This window comes from Sinocyclocheilus anshuiensis, unplaced genomic scaffold (assembly GCF_001515605.1).
Source record: "Sinocyclocheilus anshuiensis isolate Anshui unplaced genomic scaffold, SAMN03320099.WGS_v1.1 scaffold1626, whole genome shotgun sequence".
In the NCBI taxonomy this organism is placed as follows: Eukaryota; Metazoa; Chordata; class Actinopteri; order Cypriniformes; family Cyprinidae; genus Sinocyclocheilus; species Sinocyclocheilus anshuiensis.
In genome coordinates, this window is record NW_015547254.1 from 111948 (window position 1) to 132543 (window position 20596).

Consider the following 20596-nt stretch of genomic DNA (forward strand, 5'->3'; position numbering starts at 1 on the left):
TGAAGCAAAAACAGAATGGTCTGACTTTAGCTTTGTGAAATTATGCTACATAAAACACCTGCATGAAACCGAAACAGCAGACGGGCTGAATGAGACGCACATTCACTCTCTGCCAGCAGGCGACACTTGTAGAACAGCAGTGTTTACTTGGTTACTGCTGTACGCAAATCAGCGCTGTGCATATTAGCACTACTTTAAATATATTATACCGAACCAAGATGAAAAGAAAACGCCATGTAAACTTTTCCGAAAACAGTCAGTTCCACTCAGAAACACATCCATATAAAATTCAATATTAGGATTTTCTTATATTTCGCGCATCATGAACAGAGCTGCTCTGCCTACTACTGTATTTTCTCCTCTTTGCATTCATCTTCAGCATCGCTGGCCTCTGTTAACGGCCGTTTACAGACTAAATATAATGTAATATTTCCACACAAATAACATTTTGGAAAATGATTGCAGTGCAGTTTGTGTAAGCACAAAATAGAGATGGTCTGAAATAAAACAAAAAAATGGCCAGTCGATCGGTGCATCTGTACTCCACTGTATAAATTAAATATAGATTAATCATTGTTAAAGCTACAAAGTTACTTGCCAGGACGGGTATTTTGCCATACATTTGTATGTATTTGTCGTGACGATGCTGCAGTGGCCCGATCGGGCAAGTGACAAATCCGTCTACTGTCCCGAACGTCTTTCACGCTGGCCCCGGGCCATCGGGCAGTCCTTATTGTCGAGCCCTGTACTACATGGTAAACTGTAAGACATGTCATGTCATAGTTTTTCTTGGTTGCTTAAAGTTGTTTTTCTTCTTCAGTACTTATATTCTTTGTATTAAACCAGTAAAACAATAGCATAAAAAATTCTATATTTTTATTAGAAATAATGCAATAAACATTTGTATTAATAAAACAAAATACATTAGTATTCATTTTGAACCACCAAAATTTAAATATGAAAAGAATTTCAAAGATAAATATTGTATATTATATATTATTTTTAATGCATTTTTTTATTTATTAATTTTTTCAATAAAAATTATGCAAATATGCCAAAATGAAAATATGAAGAACAAATTCATTTTGAAATTATATTATATTATTATATCATTTTAATAAAAATATTGAAAAATACAGCTTCGTAGCTTTTAAAAGCTTACATGTACGTTCTTGCACGCCATGTCATTTAGCAAATACCACAAACTAGCCATATTAAATGTATTCTCACATTCAGTCTTGGTCTACTAACTACAAATACATGTCTTAATCTGCATTTGCTTTGCATTCAAAAACCACAAGATGTGACACTGAATAAATATTACAAATAGTATGTTCCTGTTTCCTGAAGTACACATCTGAAGTACACCCACATTGTTTTCTTCCTGTATGTCTGTCATCAGTGCCGTAAAATCTTCACACAGTTCAGTTTATCCAGTCCTACAACTACAGTTCAGCAGATCTGAATGCATGTGTGCATTCATGTATGCACATAATAACAGGATGAGGGTTCTCCTCTCGAGTGGGTGGTCAGGGTGAAACCTTGTATATCATCAAATATTTTTGTAAACCTTGTAATGATCAAATATTTTTCACAATGAGTTTATACCTGAGGCAGATAGAATAATTAAGACTTGTAGACTTATACTGAGAAATAGGGGTGGGCGATATAGCCTCAAAATTATATCACGATATTTCAAGAATATTTGCGATAACGATATTTATGACGATATAGAAAAAAATATAGAACAACATTTTATTGGTGATTGCAGCTGGCAGGCAGCAGCATTTATTAGCACAAACAAAATTAAGGGCATTTTCAATCCTTTTCCAATGAGCTACTGTCATCGATGACAGACTACCTAATTTGAAGTGTAAATTAGGGGTGTTTGGTTCCAGGTTTTTCGGAGTCGACTCAGACTCCTCGACTCCATTTAGCGTGACTGTCCAAATTACTCTAATTTAGCGGTGACATTACCTTTAAATGAGCTATGAATTCGTCACATTATAATGGTCAGGGGATGGCGCTACTGCCTTTAACAGCATTGATTTTAAAAATAAATCAAATACATAAAATACATTTACATTTAGTCATTTAGCAGACGCTTCTATCCAAAGCGACTTACAAATGAGGACAATGGAAGCAATCAAAATCAACAAAAGAGCAATATGCAAGTGCTATGACAAGTCTCAGTTAGCTTAATGCAGTACACGTAGGTTTTTTTTTATTATATAATAAATAAAAAGAAAATGGATAGAATAGAAAAAGAAAAGAGCAAGCTAGTGTTATAGAGGCCTTTTTTGCTTTTGTTAATTGTATAATAAACAAAAGAAAACAAATAGAATACAAAAAGATTAGAAAAGCTAGAGTTTTTTTTTTTTAAAGAAAACAAGCAGTTAGTAAATGAGTAAATGCATACGAATTAGGGATGCACCGATACCGATACTGGTATCGGTATCGGGCCCGATACTGAGCTCCTGTACTCGTACTCGTTAAAATGCCCGATACCAAACGCCGATACCACACAGCATGTGATAAGCGCCATATTCAGACAAAGAAACATCGACAACAGAACAACAGACAGCAGAATGGAGTTAAGGATGTCTACTACGAAGTATATGTATGCAATGAATATAACGTTAAACATTCAGTATTAACGCCTGTATAGCTGATGTGTGTGAGCTGATAAACAAAGCACGCTGAGTACATTGAGCGCGCGGCGGCACAGATGCGCGAGCTTGTCGAGTGAATATACCTTTCTCACAGACATCACTGGAAAGTTTGTAGTTCAGTCGGATACATCAAAAACAAGTAAGTAAAACAATGCACAAGTTACTTAATGGTAGGGAGAGAGAGAGAGAGAGAGAGAGAGCGCGCACTTCTGTTGTGTGATCTTTGATGCTCACTCACTTAGCACACGCATCATTTGGATTAAAACTAAATCATAAAAAATAATACCATTTATAGGGGCATTCACTATAAACAACATTTATTTTCAACCTTAAGCATACACGACTTCATGGTGAAGGTGAAACTAGCAGCCTGTGTGAAATGCGCTAGGCTGTACTGTACTTGTCCCTCTCATTCTGCACCAATACAAATACGTGCACGCGTTGCGCATGTTTTGCTTGCTTCATGAGTGTTTCTGTATTATGTAGGTTAACCATGGAAAACCAAATTGCATTGCATTAAACATGACATCGCACAACAAAGCATCAATTAAACTACAAAGCTGTCACAGAAGCATGTATAATTACAAACTAAATTTACTATGACTGTTATTTATTTCTAAAGTAACCTTCACGTAGGATAAAAGTATGGGGAAAAGTCATTTCTGCGACAACTGCAGCTATCCGACGCACGCGTGCACGGCCCATTTCAAACAGCCGCGAATCATAGTGCACTCAAACGCGTCTTATGTGAAAGCACACCGCTCACGGACTGCACTGCAAATGGATCTTCACTTTAATTTCGTTCACTCTTTGCTGATATACTGCACCCAATTGCCAGACACTATATAGAGATTTGAGAATCAGTGAAGACAGCCGCGATTTCGGAGTCGACAACGAGAATCGATTCCAGTGCTGGAGTCGACTCCCCATCCCTAGTGTAAATCTGTTGTCATAAGGATGCAGCAGCAGCTGTGTGTTCGACTTGAAGCAGACCGATCGGTATATGACATCAAAATTCCTGCGAGACTGACTTACCCTTTATTTACACTGCACGCTTCTGCGGCGCGTTGCGGCTCCGACGCGGCCACCAGAGCTATATGCTTGTGTTTACACCAGCCGTGCCGCGGCACATTTCAGAAGTGCGCTGCTTCGCTAAAGATAGGCGTCTCGGTAAGAGTGTGAGCTTGAATATGCTCTAGAACCGCTCTCGCGATACTTTGATGTCATACACCGATCGATCAGTCTGCACAGTGCTGCCTGAAGTCGAACACACCTATTGGGTTTGTGATGTTGTTGTGCGCACTAGGGAACGTAAATGCGCCATACGTCATTGCGTCGCTATATCATTGATATCGCGATATGGCACTTTTTTATCATGTAAAAATGTATACCGGTATTATTGTGGACGGTATGATATGGCCCACCCCTACTGAGAAAGAATAAATCATAATGTTGAATGTAATACAATAAGTTAGAGAGTTACAATCATCCCAACTGCGCAACATATAAGCCAAATACTTATAAATCATAAATCACTGTATGCCCCAAATGAGCACATATGAAGAAAATTATGAATGCACCGATATGAACATTTTGGCCTATACGATTCTTTATATTTGAAAGCCGATAAAAGATATGTTGGCCGATAAATCTAAATCCAAATTTTTAAGTAATTTTTGAGAGCCTAATTACAAAAAAGTCTCACCATTAAAAGCCATGTCCCAAACACTTCAACATAAATCAAACATACACAGTACAGCAGCCTAGTTTGAACCAGTGTAAGTTTTAAAATTAATTTTGCACTCCTATTACCAACTTTCTTTATAAAAAAATAATTATTGCCTTACACATAGATAAAATAATGCTTAATGCAAACAAATCATTGGACAACATTACTTACACGTAAATAATCTAAATGCATGTGCCATGGATAAATAAAACGAAATAGCCTCCGCACGGACAATAATGAAATTATTTTAATTAAACCATATAAGATAAAAAGAAAAGTGGCATAATGCATCAATGATTTTGAAAAAGAAACATCTTAAATTAATTCCACTGTTAAACAGCAGCATTGCTGTTTGAGCTGCGTGCGCTGTAGCTGAAGAATCAATGAACACTGGTAAACTGAAGCGCTTTGTTAGTGGGTTAATTGGGTCATATGAGAATCAGATATTTATACATCATAAACATAATATTACAACTTATATATGCAAGTGAACTCGAACTAAGTTATGTGCTAGTCAGAATGTGTAACTCCTGTTGTGGATGCGCTCTTGGCTCTTCCCATAACAACGTGCTGAAACACGGCAAATAAACTAGTGCTGTCAAATTGATTAATCGTGATTAATCGCATCCAAAATAAAAGTTTGTATTTACATATTATATGTGTGTGTACTGTGTATATTTATATGTATATATTATATAAATACACACACATGCATGTATAAATGTAAGAAATATTTACGTGTGTGTGTGTATATATTCATAATTATATATGATTTATATTATATATAAATATAAATATTACATTTATTTCTTAAATATATACACGTATGTGTGTGTATTTATACACTGCCATTCAAAAGTTTGGGATCAGAAAGATTTGTAATGTTTTTTTAAAGAAGTCTCTTCTGCTCATCAAGGCTGCATTTATTTGATCATAAATACAGACAAAACAGTAATATTGTAAAATATTATTGCAATTTAAAATAATGGTTTTCTATTTTAATATACTTTAAAATGTAACTTATTTCTGTGAGTCAAAGCGGAATTTTCAGTATTATTTCTCCAGTCTTCAGTGTCACATGATCCTTCAGAAATCATTAATATATTGGAAACAGTTCTGCTGCTTAATATTTTTTTGGAACCTGTGATACTTTTTTCAGGATTTTTCAGGATTCTTTGATTCTGTGATGCAACCTACATTATAATTATTTGAAAATCTGTTAATAAATTCTTAAAACACAAAAGAAAAATATTGACATCCAAAATATGTTTTACACTTTTCAAAATTATTTGTTTATTAAAAATTTGTTAAAAAGTGATCAATGACAGTTAGAGGTAGGCAGAGAGAGAAATTTACTGAGAATATAAGTGTCATCATTCGAGGTCAACGGTTGCATTAAAAAAAAAAGTCACTTACTGAATAAAACCCCCAAACATTTACATATTATTCAAAATGCTTTCCGCAAAACCTGGTCTACTGCAATTCCTTTAGGACTTATATCAACATTCCCACAGTAAGATGGTAAAAGTGATGCTAAAAATGATTCTAAAAACGTTTAGAGCATCCCAACAAAAACAGATTAAAAGAAAGATGAGCGTAAGCAGAGAAACAAAAGATTCCCAGTGTCGTCCATTGGGAATAATTCACTGGCTACTGTACATTCATTCAGGGTTCTTTTTCACATTGCAAGAGCAGAATAAAATAAAAAAATGCTTAGTAAAACTGAAAGAGCTCTTGCAAATGTCAATGTCACAGTAAAGTACCAAGCATTACAATATTTTACTGACAGATACAAATACAGCATGATGGAAAATGTATTTCATAATGCATGTGTTTTAACCTGTCAAACTCCCTGTGAGTAGCTGGATCTTTTGGGGGGATGGTTGTTGTTGTGTTACTACAATGACATTCACGGGAACAATATATTTCACAATATAGTTATTTATATATATAGTCATTCTGAAAAACGAAAAAAGGGCTTTATATAAATAAATGAACACTTGATTTTTCTTTTTCTTTAATTTGGTAAATGATTTACTTAGTAAAAAAACACACTCAACTTTTAGATTAACTGATTGACATTAAATGCAACTTGAAAAAATCTCATGTTATTGTTTTACTTCAATCAGTTTATAATATCTAGGTATTTTATATTGAAATATTCCATTCATAATAAATCACATTTGCTTCCTTTTAATTTTGTAGGATACTGTTAATACTTGTTATATTGTTTAAATTTATTCCCTGGTATCTGCTTATTATACTGTGTTTAAGGGGCTTGTTTTGCTCTTTTTGTAATAATTGGCAACCCTTCAACTGGAGCTTTAATCAAGAGAGGGAAGAGTTCAGTGTTGACTAGGAGAGCAGCAGTATGCAAACTGAACATTAGCTACTGTTAGTGCTGACTAAGTAGTTTAAATTATACACACCTTATAACCGCGTCATTATTTGACTTATGTACATTCGCTTTAGCAAGCAGGTTGGTCATTACCACGCCAACCGCTTGCGCGTCCACACTGAATGTGATTCTCATGTGTAAAAATTAACTGTACATAAGAGGCGGAGGTAGTCAACTAAGCTTAATTCATAACGCTTCCTCCGTTGTGAGTCTGTGCGCTCCTCTAAACTGTCAGGCTGCTGCACTGCTCTCGCAGTTGATTGCTGCACCTTTATTCCGACAATTTCACATTTGAACAACCCTTTAGAAAATTGAATGTCAATTTCGCCATTTGTCTTTGACAAATGGCAGCATCTCAGTCTCACGCTCGCTGCACGTGAGTTAACCACGCCCACTTATTTGCGTTATACACAGAATTAAAAAATCTGTTACGGTTGACAATTTATACCGTGGTCACGATATATACCATCATACCGCCCAGCCCTATTTGGTTACTTAGTTGGGAAAGTTGCTTCTGGCATTTGGTGTATGTGACAAAAAATGAGAGGTGGAAGTGTGAGAAAGAGCAACCAAGAGCGAGTTGGACGGAAACAAAAAGAGTGTGTGTGTGTGTGTGTGTGTGTGTGTGTGTGTGTGTGTACAGAGTGCATGCCAGCCATTTATCAGCCATTTATCTTGAGGTCTGACTGGCGTCCGGTGTGGAGTGACAGCATTGTAGTGAAAATTCAGGCAATGAAAGAAAACTACAAGGATACTGGTGTTTTATGCTGTACAGTACACACAGAGCGGATGTTAAATGTTAACAGTAGTGCCTCTCTCAGCTGTATCCTGTTTAAAACTGTATCACTAACAATGCAACTCTGGCTGGGATTATATCAGGTTAGGTTGAAGGTTACCTCAAAACTCTAGTGAGCTAGTGCTATTGAAAGGTTTTACATTGTTGTTTTTCTGAATTTCTGTTTTGCAGTTCATTATTATAAATAAATAAGTAAATACATAAATAAATCAAGCAATTGGGCAATAAAAACATTAATAAAACTTATAAATAAATAAACATATTTTATAACATTATTGTAATATTATCGCCTGCAGTTCATTTTCATTGAATAAATAAAACAATAAAAGAAACTGAAATGTCTTTTGAACTGAAAGTTTTTTAGATTTTATTTCAGTTAATGTTTATTTTATTATAAATAAATAAGTAAATACATAAATAAATCAAGCAATTGGGCAATAAAAACATTAATAAAACTTATAAATAAATAAACATAATATTTTATAACATTATTTTAATATTATCACCTGCAGTTCATTTTCATTGAATAAATAAAACAATAAAAGAAATTGAAATGTCTTTTGAACTGAAAGTTTTTTAGATTTTATTTCAGTTAACGTTTATTTTATTTCAAGTAAAGAATTTTTTTTAACGGTTTTAATTTTAGTCTCAGATTTAGTTTACTATAATAATCCTGTTTATATTATTATTATTATAGCAATAGTTTGTTTTTTTATTTATTTATTTAGCTTTGCAGTTCATTAATATAAAATGTATAAATGGATAAATGAATGGACATCTTTAGCAAATGTCACAACCGTGATGTTTTGTTGAGTGTCTTGCGCCGTTGTATTCCTAAGGTTAATTTAACAATAATTCCACTTTTAGAAACAGTGTGTTTTGTACTTCAACTAAATTATTCAGGTTACTTTAAGACTTATTAGTCGATGGATCATTCCGACAACCTTCTGACTAGTTGCTTTTGAAAACACAGCTTTGCACATGCCTAGCTGCTGCTGAGTGGTGCACTGTGGGTAATTACCTGTCTATAGGACGGGGTTCTGCTCTTGGGCTTGTTGCTGTTGTTGCTCTTGAGCTGGTAACAGAAGCGTAAAGCAGCCAGGTCCTTCATTATGGAGGTGAGCGCCTCTTCATCATCTGGAAGAAACAAACAAGTTTATGCTATGCTGTGACTGGATCTTCAAAGATGCTGAAGCAGCTGGATGACTGTCAACTTAAACGACCTGATGAGAAGAAAATTAAACCAAAACATTCACTTTTTCCATTTATTTGTTACAGCAGCATCACCAACCCAGAAACTGACGTATTGTAAAAGAAAATGTGAGTGGCATTTACCCATGCACAACTCACTGCCACAAACCTATAGGGTGTTGTCGGTGGTTGTCAGGTGTTGACATGAATTTATAAGGTATTCTGAGTGGTCTTTAGTGCATTCTAATGTGTGATGCTAGGGTATTCTGGGTGTTCTTTTAGCTTATTGCTGTGCAGTTTTAGGTTGCTCAAGGGTGGCTTTTAGCACAATTCTATGCAGTTTCTATGGTATTCTGTTTTTTTTTTAGCACGTTGCTATGCAGTTGCTAGGGTGTTCTGGGTGTTTCTTTAGCAGTATGGTGTTTTTTCAATGGTTCAACAGTGTTCTAGTTGTTTGCTTACTGTACAATGTCAAAACAGCCCATCTTCAAGCTAAACGACACCGTCTAGACTCGGTTCCTTAAATGTACTGTAAGTCTAAGAAAGTTTTTGCCAGTTTTATCGTGAAAACCATAAGTCACACAGTTCGTTCAAATCACTAAGTATGAGCAATTTGCCCCACAAAACAGCACTAAAATATGATTTAAATAGACTGTTGCTTGATTAGATTCACTTACAATTCTGAAAATCTATTTAACGCCATGTTCACGAGTTCTAGGAAAGTTGAAATCATCATCTATTTTAGAGACAAGTGCAAATGAGGTGTCTTTCACACACTCATCCCAAGCAACTCTTGTGTTTTGAACTACTATAATAGAAAGGTCCTGTTTGGATCTCTTTCCCATTCATATCTCTCATTTTATTTGAATACCAAGATGTCATTCACAGCACTCAATGTTCACACAGTGTCACATACCGTGCGGTACACAAACCGGCCCACTGTTTCCTTATTCTATCTATTTTCCATCAGTGCAGATACAGATGCAGACACACCTCTGACATATTTCCATAATAGTGCTGATGTGCTCCTCTTTCTATAGTGTGATCAAGGATGTAAACCAACAGGCCACAGAGAGAGAGAGAGAGAGAGAGAGAGAGAGAGAGAGAGAGCGCACAGGGACGGACACGTGGCCAGACACAAGAGATCACTTTATATTAGCACTAAAGGTTTGGTCCCATTGATGGGCTTGTTCTGCTTTGGTGCATTAAACACTCTACATGACAAGCGCAGCGTTAGAGAGAGAATTTTAATGATGCAACATACATTAAACAAGATAAGCATTACAGCAAGTCTGAGCTTCAAAGAGCCAGTCAACTAAAAAAAACTAAGCACTGAATCAACCAAGAAATTTGGAAAACAAAGTGTTTTTGTTTTAACATGGCCTTTGCAAAGCGAAAGCTAATAGGTTTTCTTTTTTACCCAACAATTAATGGGAAACTTTTATTACAGTATGTTGGATAAAAGCCTCAATGCTTTATCAAAAGGACACGGGAAGGTTTTTGCAAAGAATGTATCGGAGCAGCTCATGTGTGTCTTGAATTCTTAACCGGATCACATTAAGAATGACTGCTGCAATCTCTGTGCAAGAAAAACAAAAGAATATGAACACCAGCGGCAGCCTGTGAAACATTAAAATAGTCCACAAACTCAGCCATCATCGAACGGGAAATGGGGAGCAATCATGCAAATGAGCGTGTCAGATATTAACATATCAAGGGGCCCTAATGGGGCCAATTAAGCGGGTCTTGTAATTACAGTCTGAGTGGAAGGTCATTCACCTCTGTTATCATGGGGAAGAGATAGCAGGAAAGAGAAGATAACTCTTGTTAATCTCAGGTGCCTATGTGCCAATTTATTTGCTCTATTTATCCACAAATCTTAGAGATGAAGCCATTTCTGAGTCATTTTTAAATTTGGTAAGTCTGTTTGCATTCATAATACAATATAATGATAAATAAATGCTGAATGTGCAATCTCTTTGAATTAGTCTTTAACTGCACTGGTTTTAAGGTCCATTCACACAACATACTATATCAATAACTATATTAGCGTCCACACCAATGCACAAAAATCTGTTTAATATACACTCGCACTGCAGTTATGTCACTTTGAACGCTCAAACTCAAAACTATATCTTTACAGTTATCGTCCTTGGCTTACCCACGGGGATCATGTCATTCTTAATCATAGTAATTGATCTTGGTACGGAAGAGTGCCAGGACTGGTGGTGCATTTACAAAACATACAGATCTGCTTTTACAATCACTATGATGAACAAATCATCCAAAACTAGCTTGTCTAAACTTAAACTTAAACATTTCCAAATGAAACAGGATATGTAATGAGAAAAAAATAGACTTCATAGATTTTTAAATGTGGGTGTTTTATACCATAATGCAGTCAGACTGAATGTGTGTGCTTGTTAAAGAGATAGTTCATCCAAAAAAGGAAATAATCATGAATGTCGTAATTTACTCACTCTCAAGTTGTTCCAAACCTGTACGAGCTTCTTTCTTCTGATGAACATAAAAGATGATATTTTGAAGAATGTGGATAACTAAACAGCTTCTGGTCTCCACTGGCTTCCATAGTATTTTTTCTATACTATGGACGTAAATGGGGACCAACAATTGTTCGGTTATTATACCCATATTCTTCAAAATATCAACTTTTTTGTTCAGCAGAAGAAAGAAGCTCATACAGATTTGGAACAACTTGAGGGTGAGTAAATTATGACAATTAAAATTTTTGGGTGAACCATACATTTAAACCAATAACTATATAGCAGCTCTTTGGCTTTTGGTTACATTAACGAATACCCTGTATAGACTAAGGGATGTCAGCAGAAAAAGAATGTTCTATCAGAGAAAAATTAATAGATTTATACAGACTTTGTGAAATTATTCATTTTAAGAAATAAAGCATTAAAGGGGTCATATGATGCTGCTAAAAAGAACATTATTTTGTGTATTTGGTATAATGAAATGTGTTTATGCGGTTTAAGGTTCAAAAAACATTATTTTCCACATACTGTACATTATTGGGGAAGTCGGGGCCTAATGGTTAGATAGTCGGACTTGTAACCCAAAGGTTGCAGGTTCGAGTCTCGTACCGGCAGGGATTGTAGGTGGGGGGAGTGAATGTACAGCGCTCTCTCACACCTTCAATACCACGACTGAGGTGCCCTTGAGCAAGGCACCGAACCCCCAACTGCTCCCCGGGCCTATCAGGATCAGGAAACAGTCCTCCATAAAATGCACAGGACACATCTGAATATTTGGGTTAAATTGTTCTGGAGCAGTGTTGTAAATACAACTTAACCACTGATTTCTAGTCGTGTCCTCTTTTGGAAGTCCAAACAAAGTGCGGCGTTATGCAAATCTTCCCACATCGTGACGTAGACATGTGGGGGCGTGTTAGAACGAGCTTAGAAAGAGCACCTCAAAAACATCATAAAAATAGTCCACATGATTTAGCCTTATGAACTAATATGAAAGTTTTGAGTGACGAACAGACAGAAAAACAGCACATGAGTTCTTTGGGCCACTTTTATGACACTTTAATGGTCTGTTTTGATCATTTTTGGAGACATTTATTTTTAGTGCATTTAAAAGTGCATTTAAAAACATGACAGTTTTTATTTCTGGCCAAACTATTCCATTAAACAAGCTAACAACATTATTACTGTCTGGTGCAGTAAAGAAGTAAGGGTGGGTCATGTGCAGCAAATGACAGTGGTGTATTTGAGGGGTTTTATTGCATCCCAGGGGAGGCAGAGGGGCATTGTGGGGCAGAGGAGTGCTGGGCGAGACAGGGGCGACGCTGCTGAGGCAGATGGAGTCTGGGGGCGATCTTTGATTCTGACACCAGTGCAAGTCTCACTCCGCAGCTGTTCTTCCACAGTGGCATCCACCATTAGACAGGGTTCAGAAAGGGTTCACAACACACACGATTTCTTTCACCATCTGACCTCATTTCTATTTTAATACTGCCACACTAAAGTGCTTCAGTTTCTGCAAAACAACCTCAGAAAAACACTTTTTCAGAAGCTATTGATCTTGAAACACCGAGGGGGGAATTCACTAAACAGTTGAGTCACTTTTGCATGCAATATTTCAGTGCAAAGCACAATGTTTTATCCACTAAACACCCACAATCTCATTTAAGGTGACACTTTACAGTAAGGTTCCATTCGTTAACATTAGTTAACTACATCAGGTAACATAAATGAACAATTCAAACGCATTTATTAATCTTAGTTAATGTTAATTTCAATATTTACTAATACATTACTTTGTAAAGCAATGTAACTATCTGTTAACAATATTTAATGGACTTGAGCTGACATGAACTAACAATGAATAGGCTAGATGTATTGACTAATGTTAACAAATAATTAATCATTTAAATTAGAGCCCCGACCGATATGGGTTTTTTGGGGCCGATATCGATATATCGGCCGATATTCTTTCATGACTTACACTGATCATACAAAAACCTCAGTTAATTATTAATCCTGGGTAGTCAGGATTCAAGATTTCATAGTGTACTTTATAAACCCTGGGTTAATGTTTTGGTTTCGCATATTTATGAGGTTAATAACACTGACAAATACAGACCATAACCTGTTTTAATAACGGCTTATCCATTTGTGGAAATGCCACAAATAGAAACTTGAATAATCAAATGAAATAGAAAAGACTAGACTAGACTAGACTATGCTTTTTGCCTGAAATTCTTAACCCAGGGTCATTCTTTACCCTAAAAACATAATCCTGAATTATCTTTTTTCATATTTCACAATATTGTGCATTAGTCAGGTTTTGAGATTTCATACTGTACTTTTGAGGTTAATAACACTGATTGGACAAATTCAGCTGATAACCAGTTTTAATAACTACTTTTCCATTTGTGGAAATGCTGCAAACAGAATCTTAATCAATCTAACAGAATGCAAAAGAATAGAATATATCTAATTGAATAGAACATACAATAAATAAAACAAAATAAATATAATATTAATTAAACTGCATTGAATCTAATCGGGGAAAAAACAGAACAGAGTAGAATGAATAGAATCTTATGAAATCAAACTGTCTTGAATAGAATGAACATAATGTGAATTTAGCCAACTGAATCTTTACTAAACTGAACAGAATTTTTTTAAATAGAATGTAATTAACTAGAATGCAAATTAATTGAACAATCTTTACTAAACTGAACAGAATTTTTTTATGTGAATTTAGCCAACTGAATCTTTACTAAACTGAACAGAATTTTTTTAAATAGAATGTTGTTACGTACGCTGTGCTATGTCAGCTTGCTTATGTATATGTTATTGTATGGGTGCGTTCGTATGTATGCTTTGTTTGTTCCAGATGCGAAGCTCATTGGCCAAATGTAATTAACTAGAATGCAAATTAATTGAACAATCTTTACTAAACTGAACAGAATTTTAATTAAATTGCATAATCTAATAAAATAAAACAACAGTCTACTAAACTGAATAGAATATCACCAAATCAATTGTCTTGAATAGAATGTACTTAAATATAATTGAATCAAACATAATATTGATTAAGCTGAACAGAATCTAATCAAATAAAATGTAAAGGATAGAGTAATAGATATCAGAAGCACAAAAACTCTGTTCACGCTTATGTGTTTGCACTTTTGAGCTTTTGTATCATCTGTAAAAAGTGGTGCTCCGGCGGGAATGACGCAATTGTACAAGGATCATCATCCCTCTATTACTTCATACTGATGTGAAGATAAGATGATTTACTGTGATAACACTATGGCAGTCTGGTGGAAATCCTTGAGACTAGGAATGTAACGATTAACCACGAGCTGGTTGAAAATCGATTCAAATATGTGACGGTTCAAATTAGGGCTGTCGCGATTCATCGATTTTATTCGACTATTCAATTTTTTAAAATCCTCGACTTCATTTTGCTCGAGTCGACCAATCGGCAAAATACCGGAAGTGGCACATTTCACAGACGAGAATGTATAAAACACATTATTAGTCTGTTTTCCAAGGCTGCATGATATATTAAACCCATTTAAAAATCATAATTAAGCCTAATTGTGAATTCACAAACAAAAAAATTCAAAATAAAAGCTCAAACCCTCACTCTGAGTTTACACGTTTTGATGTTCACATATTCATTTAATTAAAGTGGCTATAGCATTTCTGTCCTAAAGAAATGGCCAAATATTAAAGATTAAGTGGACATTTGAATGAAATGGTGCTTGGTCAATATTAAAGGGGTCCTATTATGCTTTTTCACTTTTTAAATTTTAGTCAGTGTGTAGTGTGTATGTTTGGGCATAAAAAAGATCTAGAAAGTTACAAATCTCAAAGTCCACTCCAAAGGGAGATATTTTGTTTTTAAAAAAAATCCCTTTTCAAGAACTACAACGAACGGCTCGTTTGGACTACAGCATTTGTTTCCGGGCTTTGTGATATCACAAAGCGGCTCACAAATGAGGACAATAGAAGCAATTAAAACCAACAAAAGAGCAATAATATGGAAGTGCTATATTAGTATATTATTATAGTGTTATATTTCAATTTCACAAAGAAACTTGTAGCATTTTGTCCAAGCTATAATAAAAGGACATTTAATTTATAATTTGTCTTAAATCTCATTTTGTTAAAACAAAATCGTGAATCGAATCGAATCGAATCGTGAGTTGAGCAAATCGTTACATCCCTACTTGAGACTGGTTGAGTGACAATGTTTCCATTCTATTTCTCAAAGAACACTGACTTGACATGATGACAGACGATCATTTCAAGAAGATGAAAAGGAACAAAACTACAAACAAAGTTTAAAGGAAGTAAGCTAGAGAAAAGTGATATGAGGCTAGCTGTGAGAGAAAACCCCATCTATCTAAATATTTGAAACAACAAAACCCAGAAGTGCAAATCAATGATATCATTCAATCCAAAGCCAGCCTCCAACAAACAGTGATGTATACACACACATTTTGTACACACAGACCACAGACGCTAAATCCAGCCACGGTCTCTGTACCAAAACTTCCCATGAACACCACCATGAAGTAATACACCAACAACTGTAAATATAAACTTCATCTAAACTCACAATCTTTTGTTTTAATGAATACTGACAGGCTTTAATGTAATGTTGTTTGATGTAATCTGTCTTTGACATCATGAATCAAGAGCTCCACATGTGGAAAAGGTTTCTCAGGGCTGTTGCGTGATTGTGTGTTTGCACTGATGTTCTGCTGGCAGGGCCAGCTGGAAGAAGCCTCTGATGGGAGACATAGAGGGGATTTCCCCAGCGCTGCACCACACATCACCACTAAAGCATTCAACAAGATCAGAGCAACACGCGCTCCTCCGTCTCGACTACCAATATACCTGTGTGTCCCTGCCTGTTTGGCACAAACACATTGAAACATTCAAATAAGCAGGCTGAATCTCTTAAATCTGGGCCATATTTCACCCCTAAATTCCACAGGGGAAAAAAAGAAATTATTTGCATAAAGAAAATGAATCTTACATTTTTAGAGTCATTTTTATTTTGTGTTATTATTTTCATGACAATTAAAAGGATAGTTCAACCAAAAATGAACATTTTGGCATAATTTACTCACGCTCAAGTTGCTTCAAACCTGTATGAATTTCTTGCTTCTGTTCAACCCAAAAGAAGATATTTTGAAGAATGTCGGTAACTAAACAGTTGCTGGTAACCATTGACTTCCACAGTATTTTTTCCATACTATGGAAATCAATGGGCTTCAGCTCCCTGCATGCTCACTGGCCGTGCCAAACTGTATATATCCATGCAGTGCAGCGCAGCACTGCTTAAAATTATCGACAATTTGGGAGTAAATAAGAAACATGCATGAATGAGAAAATAAAGCACGGGATGTGCTAGATGTTAAAAAGAGTTATTAAGCGCAATAAACCTCAAAAAAGAACTCGCATGCTTTTTAAGGGGGAGAAAATGCTCAAAAAGCAGGGCAGGAACACTGGTCAAGTGAGAGATTTCTTTCCTTTCTTTTAAATTAATTTTGTCATGGTATCGGTTCAGTAGTAGTATCGAGATATTTTACTCGGGTATCGTATCGAAGTCAAAATTTTGGCATTGTGTCAACGCTAATCTGAACACAATGATTATTTACATCTGCATATTAAAAGACAGGACAACAAATGCTAGTCATATTTTAATAATATATCATTATTTTCTGCATTATGGTAATGATAATAAGATTGTATTTTACATTACGGTAACACAAACTGATGGTAAAATGTGCTTAGCTGACATGAAAATGATGCCTCAATGCAAAACATTCTAAAAAAGGTGACATTTTCTTTATGCAAATATCATTTCTTTTTCATTTTGAGGTGAAATATGACCGCACATTTTTGACTAGCTTCATGAGACTCACCTCAAACCGTTGTGCCCTATTGAAACACACGGAGTTAATGTTCAACAAGAGAATAATTCCGATGATGTAAGTTTCAGAGGTGTGTTTGTGTTTGCTTTTTGCTGTGGTAACTGTGCCACCATGTCATTATTGTGGCCTTTGTAGACAAGGACACCGCACACTTCACAGTGATACTGTTTGGAATCCTCAGTTTTCAGTAGTACTTATTAATGAATCAAAAAATAGTCTTAAAAAAACTACAAACCTTGTGAGTTCTTGTGCTGTCCGGGTCCATTTTGGAGACCGCCATCTGTCAAAATAGCCACAAAGTCAAGAGTATTAAAATGACAGAAGTACATTTCATACATTTGTATGAAATTTTTATCACAAAGATGTGTTTATAGCTTGTTCAAGTTGTTATGAAATGTGATTGTTACTATTATTTTTCTATGACAAGCATGCAATCAGTGGTCTTGAACTGTATTATTTCAAGAGTGTCATTGAAGTTTATTACTGATAAACTTCATCTGAATGTAATCCTCAATAATAAATGACACCATAGCCAGTGTTGTCCTGCAACAACAATAACAATGCAACATTTCCTCAGGATTCAGCTGTGCTTCTCTTTGTTCTCATAATGCGGTGTGCATTAAAAGAGCTCTAGCATGTCGCAGGTCAATATGCAGAAAAAAGCGTCACAATCACCTTTGATGATGTAAGTTTCAGCACTGACAGGTCATTAACCTGTCAATTTCTAGAATGGGTAACTTTGACTATGCAGTGTTTGATATCATAATATATCAAACAATATATTATTATATATTTTATATATATAATATCTTATATATATCTAATAAATATAATAATTTTTACCATGTTTTTACCATGTCCCCTGGTACAATGCACTAAATTTCAAAAAGATAAACAGGCAATTTATGTAGAAATATTCTTTTGCTGTTTATGTATTGATTTGTAACATCTATGAGAACTGCTGAGGCATTTTAACACAACAGAGCTTTAAAAACAAATTATCCCAAGATGGGCCAAGTTAGAAATGTGTTTAAACATGTTTCTGTAGTCGTGTCTCTTTTTTTTTTTTTTCACTGTTCTCTGAGGAACTGTTTACAGGAAGTGTGTATGCTATGAGGGGGAAGAAGCCTGTGTGTGAGACCAGGAGAGAGAGAGAGGACAACTTACCCATGTTTACTGTCATCATCCGGAAGTGACCCTAGTGAACTCGAGCTGAGTGCTCGACTCCTTTCATCAGGGAAAATCTCCACTCTGCAAACACAACATAAACAGAGTCAATTAGTAAATTAGAGACATAATTAACTTGAAATACTAACAAACAGACGAAAATGGTACAACGAAAACTTACAAGCATCTGCCAATGCTTCAACATCACAGAGGATTTACATAACATTCATGGTTCAGTGTGTCTCCACCCAATTGCAAAATTTACAGAAAATGACTCTCAAGTTCAATGACAATGATGATTTTTGATGATGAAGTTTATTCAAAATACATTAAGAATGCATTATAATATGTTAAGAATACAATTCCCTGCCCTGATATTATAAAGAGAAAAGCCTCAAAAAACAATCTTAAATTATTATTATTTTAAATTCTAACTATTATAATTTTATTATATTATATTTTTAATTTGCTATTTTATTATATTATTTTATTATATCTTTTTATTAAAACATATTTTTCCAATATATACAAAGTTGTGTGATATCATAGAGAGGACACCTGCAAATATTACAAATTACATTTACAAATCAATATTTTGTAATACTTACAAAAAGAAAAGGAAAACAATATTTTAAAGATATTTAAAATTTATTTTGAAAATGATTATTAAGATTTGTAGACATATTTATAAGGAAAATATGTTATTCCTTTTGGTTTGTGGTTTTAAACCAGATTTTTAAAAGTCACTGACTCAAGTATATCTGTACTAATCACCTGCCTCAATAAAAAAAAATCATCTTGGGATAATTTCATAGCACAATTAATTTTTTTCCCAGAAAAAATTCTAAGAAAATGTGATTGTTTGTGATATGGCCCCTTTAAATAACACATTTGTCGCATTATGTCACAGTGCAGTTCTATTCATAACGGCCCACTGTAATAAATCATAACTGGCCATAGACAGTGTGTCTGACTGCCAACAGCAAACGCAGCCATCATCTCCCAGTCTTATATCATGTCATTCTTCAGATGAGAGAGACACTCGTGGTGTCTTTAAAGACAGAAAGTGCCCTCTTGCCCTTGAGACATTGTTAAGCCACATCGAGCGGGATAAAAGTGGAGGGAATGCTAAAGGTAGCGACCACGGAGCTCTTCAAAGACGAGTCGGAGAGCTTTTAACGCCAGACAGCGAATCTGTCACCAGCAGCCACAGGCTAATCGGAGAAAAAAATTTCGTATTCTGACACATGAAAGGCAAGACAATGAGATCAGTTTTTTTTCTCCATTTATAATTGTCAGCTTCATGCAACAATATTGACAAGTTGCCCGGAGATACCACAAAAAGAAGAGCAATTACGGTCGTCAGAAAAGCACAAAAGAGCCCTGAACTCAACAGGGTCAAAGTACAAGAGTGCTAGCGACAAGGTTCCGAACATTTGCACGGAAAATAGCTACACAAATTGGAGCAATCTGTTTCTGCCTGTAAAAAAACTGAGCCAAATATAGCGGCGGTGCTGTGGAGAGGCTGTTCTCTCTTGATGGCTCTTGTAGTGATTATGTCAAATTAACTAGCTGGAAAAGATGAGCCTTGAGTAAACAGCACTTTCTGTGGCTGATGGGATGTGATTTCAAAAGCAGCTGAAGTTAAAAGGGGTTGACATGACAAGCTTCTGTCTAGGGTGTCATATACAGTACTATACGGTTAAAAAACATCAGGCTGTCTTAAATGTAGGTAAAATGTAACTACAACATGATTCAAGTAACTTTTTCTTTATTAACCCTCTAGTTAAAAAAAATGTTATTCCAAGTGCACCACACGTGAACTTGTCAACATTAGGGATGTAACGATTCACTCAACTCACGATTCGATTCGATTCGATTCGATTAACGGTTTTGATTTCACGATTCGATTCACAATTTTTTTTTTACAAAATGAGATTTAAGGCAAATTATACATTAAATGTGTCCTTTTATTATTGCTTGGACAAAATACTGTACGTTTCTTGTCAACATGATGTAAATGTTAAACAAATCACTTGTTATATATCTTTGCAGAAAAGATGCATGAACTACAACTTCATCTTGTACAAACTTGTCTAATACGTATTATATGTTCAGAAATAATACAAGGAAAATGCTTTAAAGGGGTCATATGATGCTGCTAAAAAGAACATTATTTGGTGTATTTGGTGTAATGAAATGT

General features: G+C 35.2%; 1 protein-coding gene across 4 annotated transcripts in view; it reads right to left on the reverse strand.

Annotated features, from left to right (window-relative positions):
* The window catches only part of LOC107701654 (mitogen-activated protein kinase kinase kinase 3-like), a 79038-nt gene that overhangs the window by 36553 nt on the left and 21889 nt on the right, over positions 1-20596 (reverse strand). For 3 of the 4 annotated variants that reach the window (XM_016503699.1, XM_016503696.1, XM_016503698.1), the window contains 3 exons: positions 18394-18477; positions 17462-17506; positions 8617-8732 (listed from right to left, as the gene is read on the reverse strand). In XM_016503699.1, the coding sequence (XP_016359185.1) occupies positions 8617-8732; positions 17462-17506; positions 18394-18412 (180 nt within the window). In that variant the 5' untranslated portion in view covers positions 18413-18477. Of the gene's footprint in view, positions 1-8616; positions 8733-17461; positions 17507-18393; positions 18478-18574; positions 18646-20596 lie in introns of those variants that run through there. The other variant, XM_016503697.1, reaches the window with a different exon arrangement.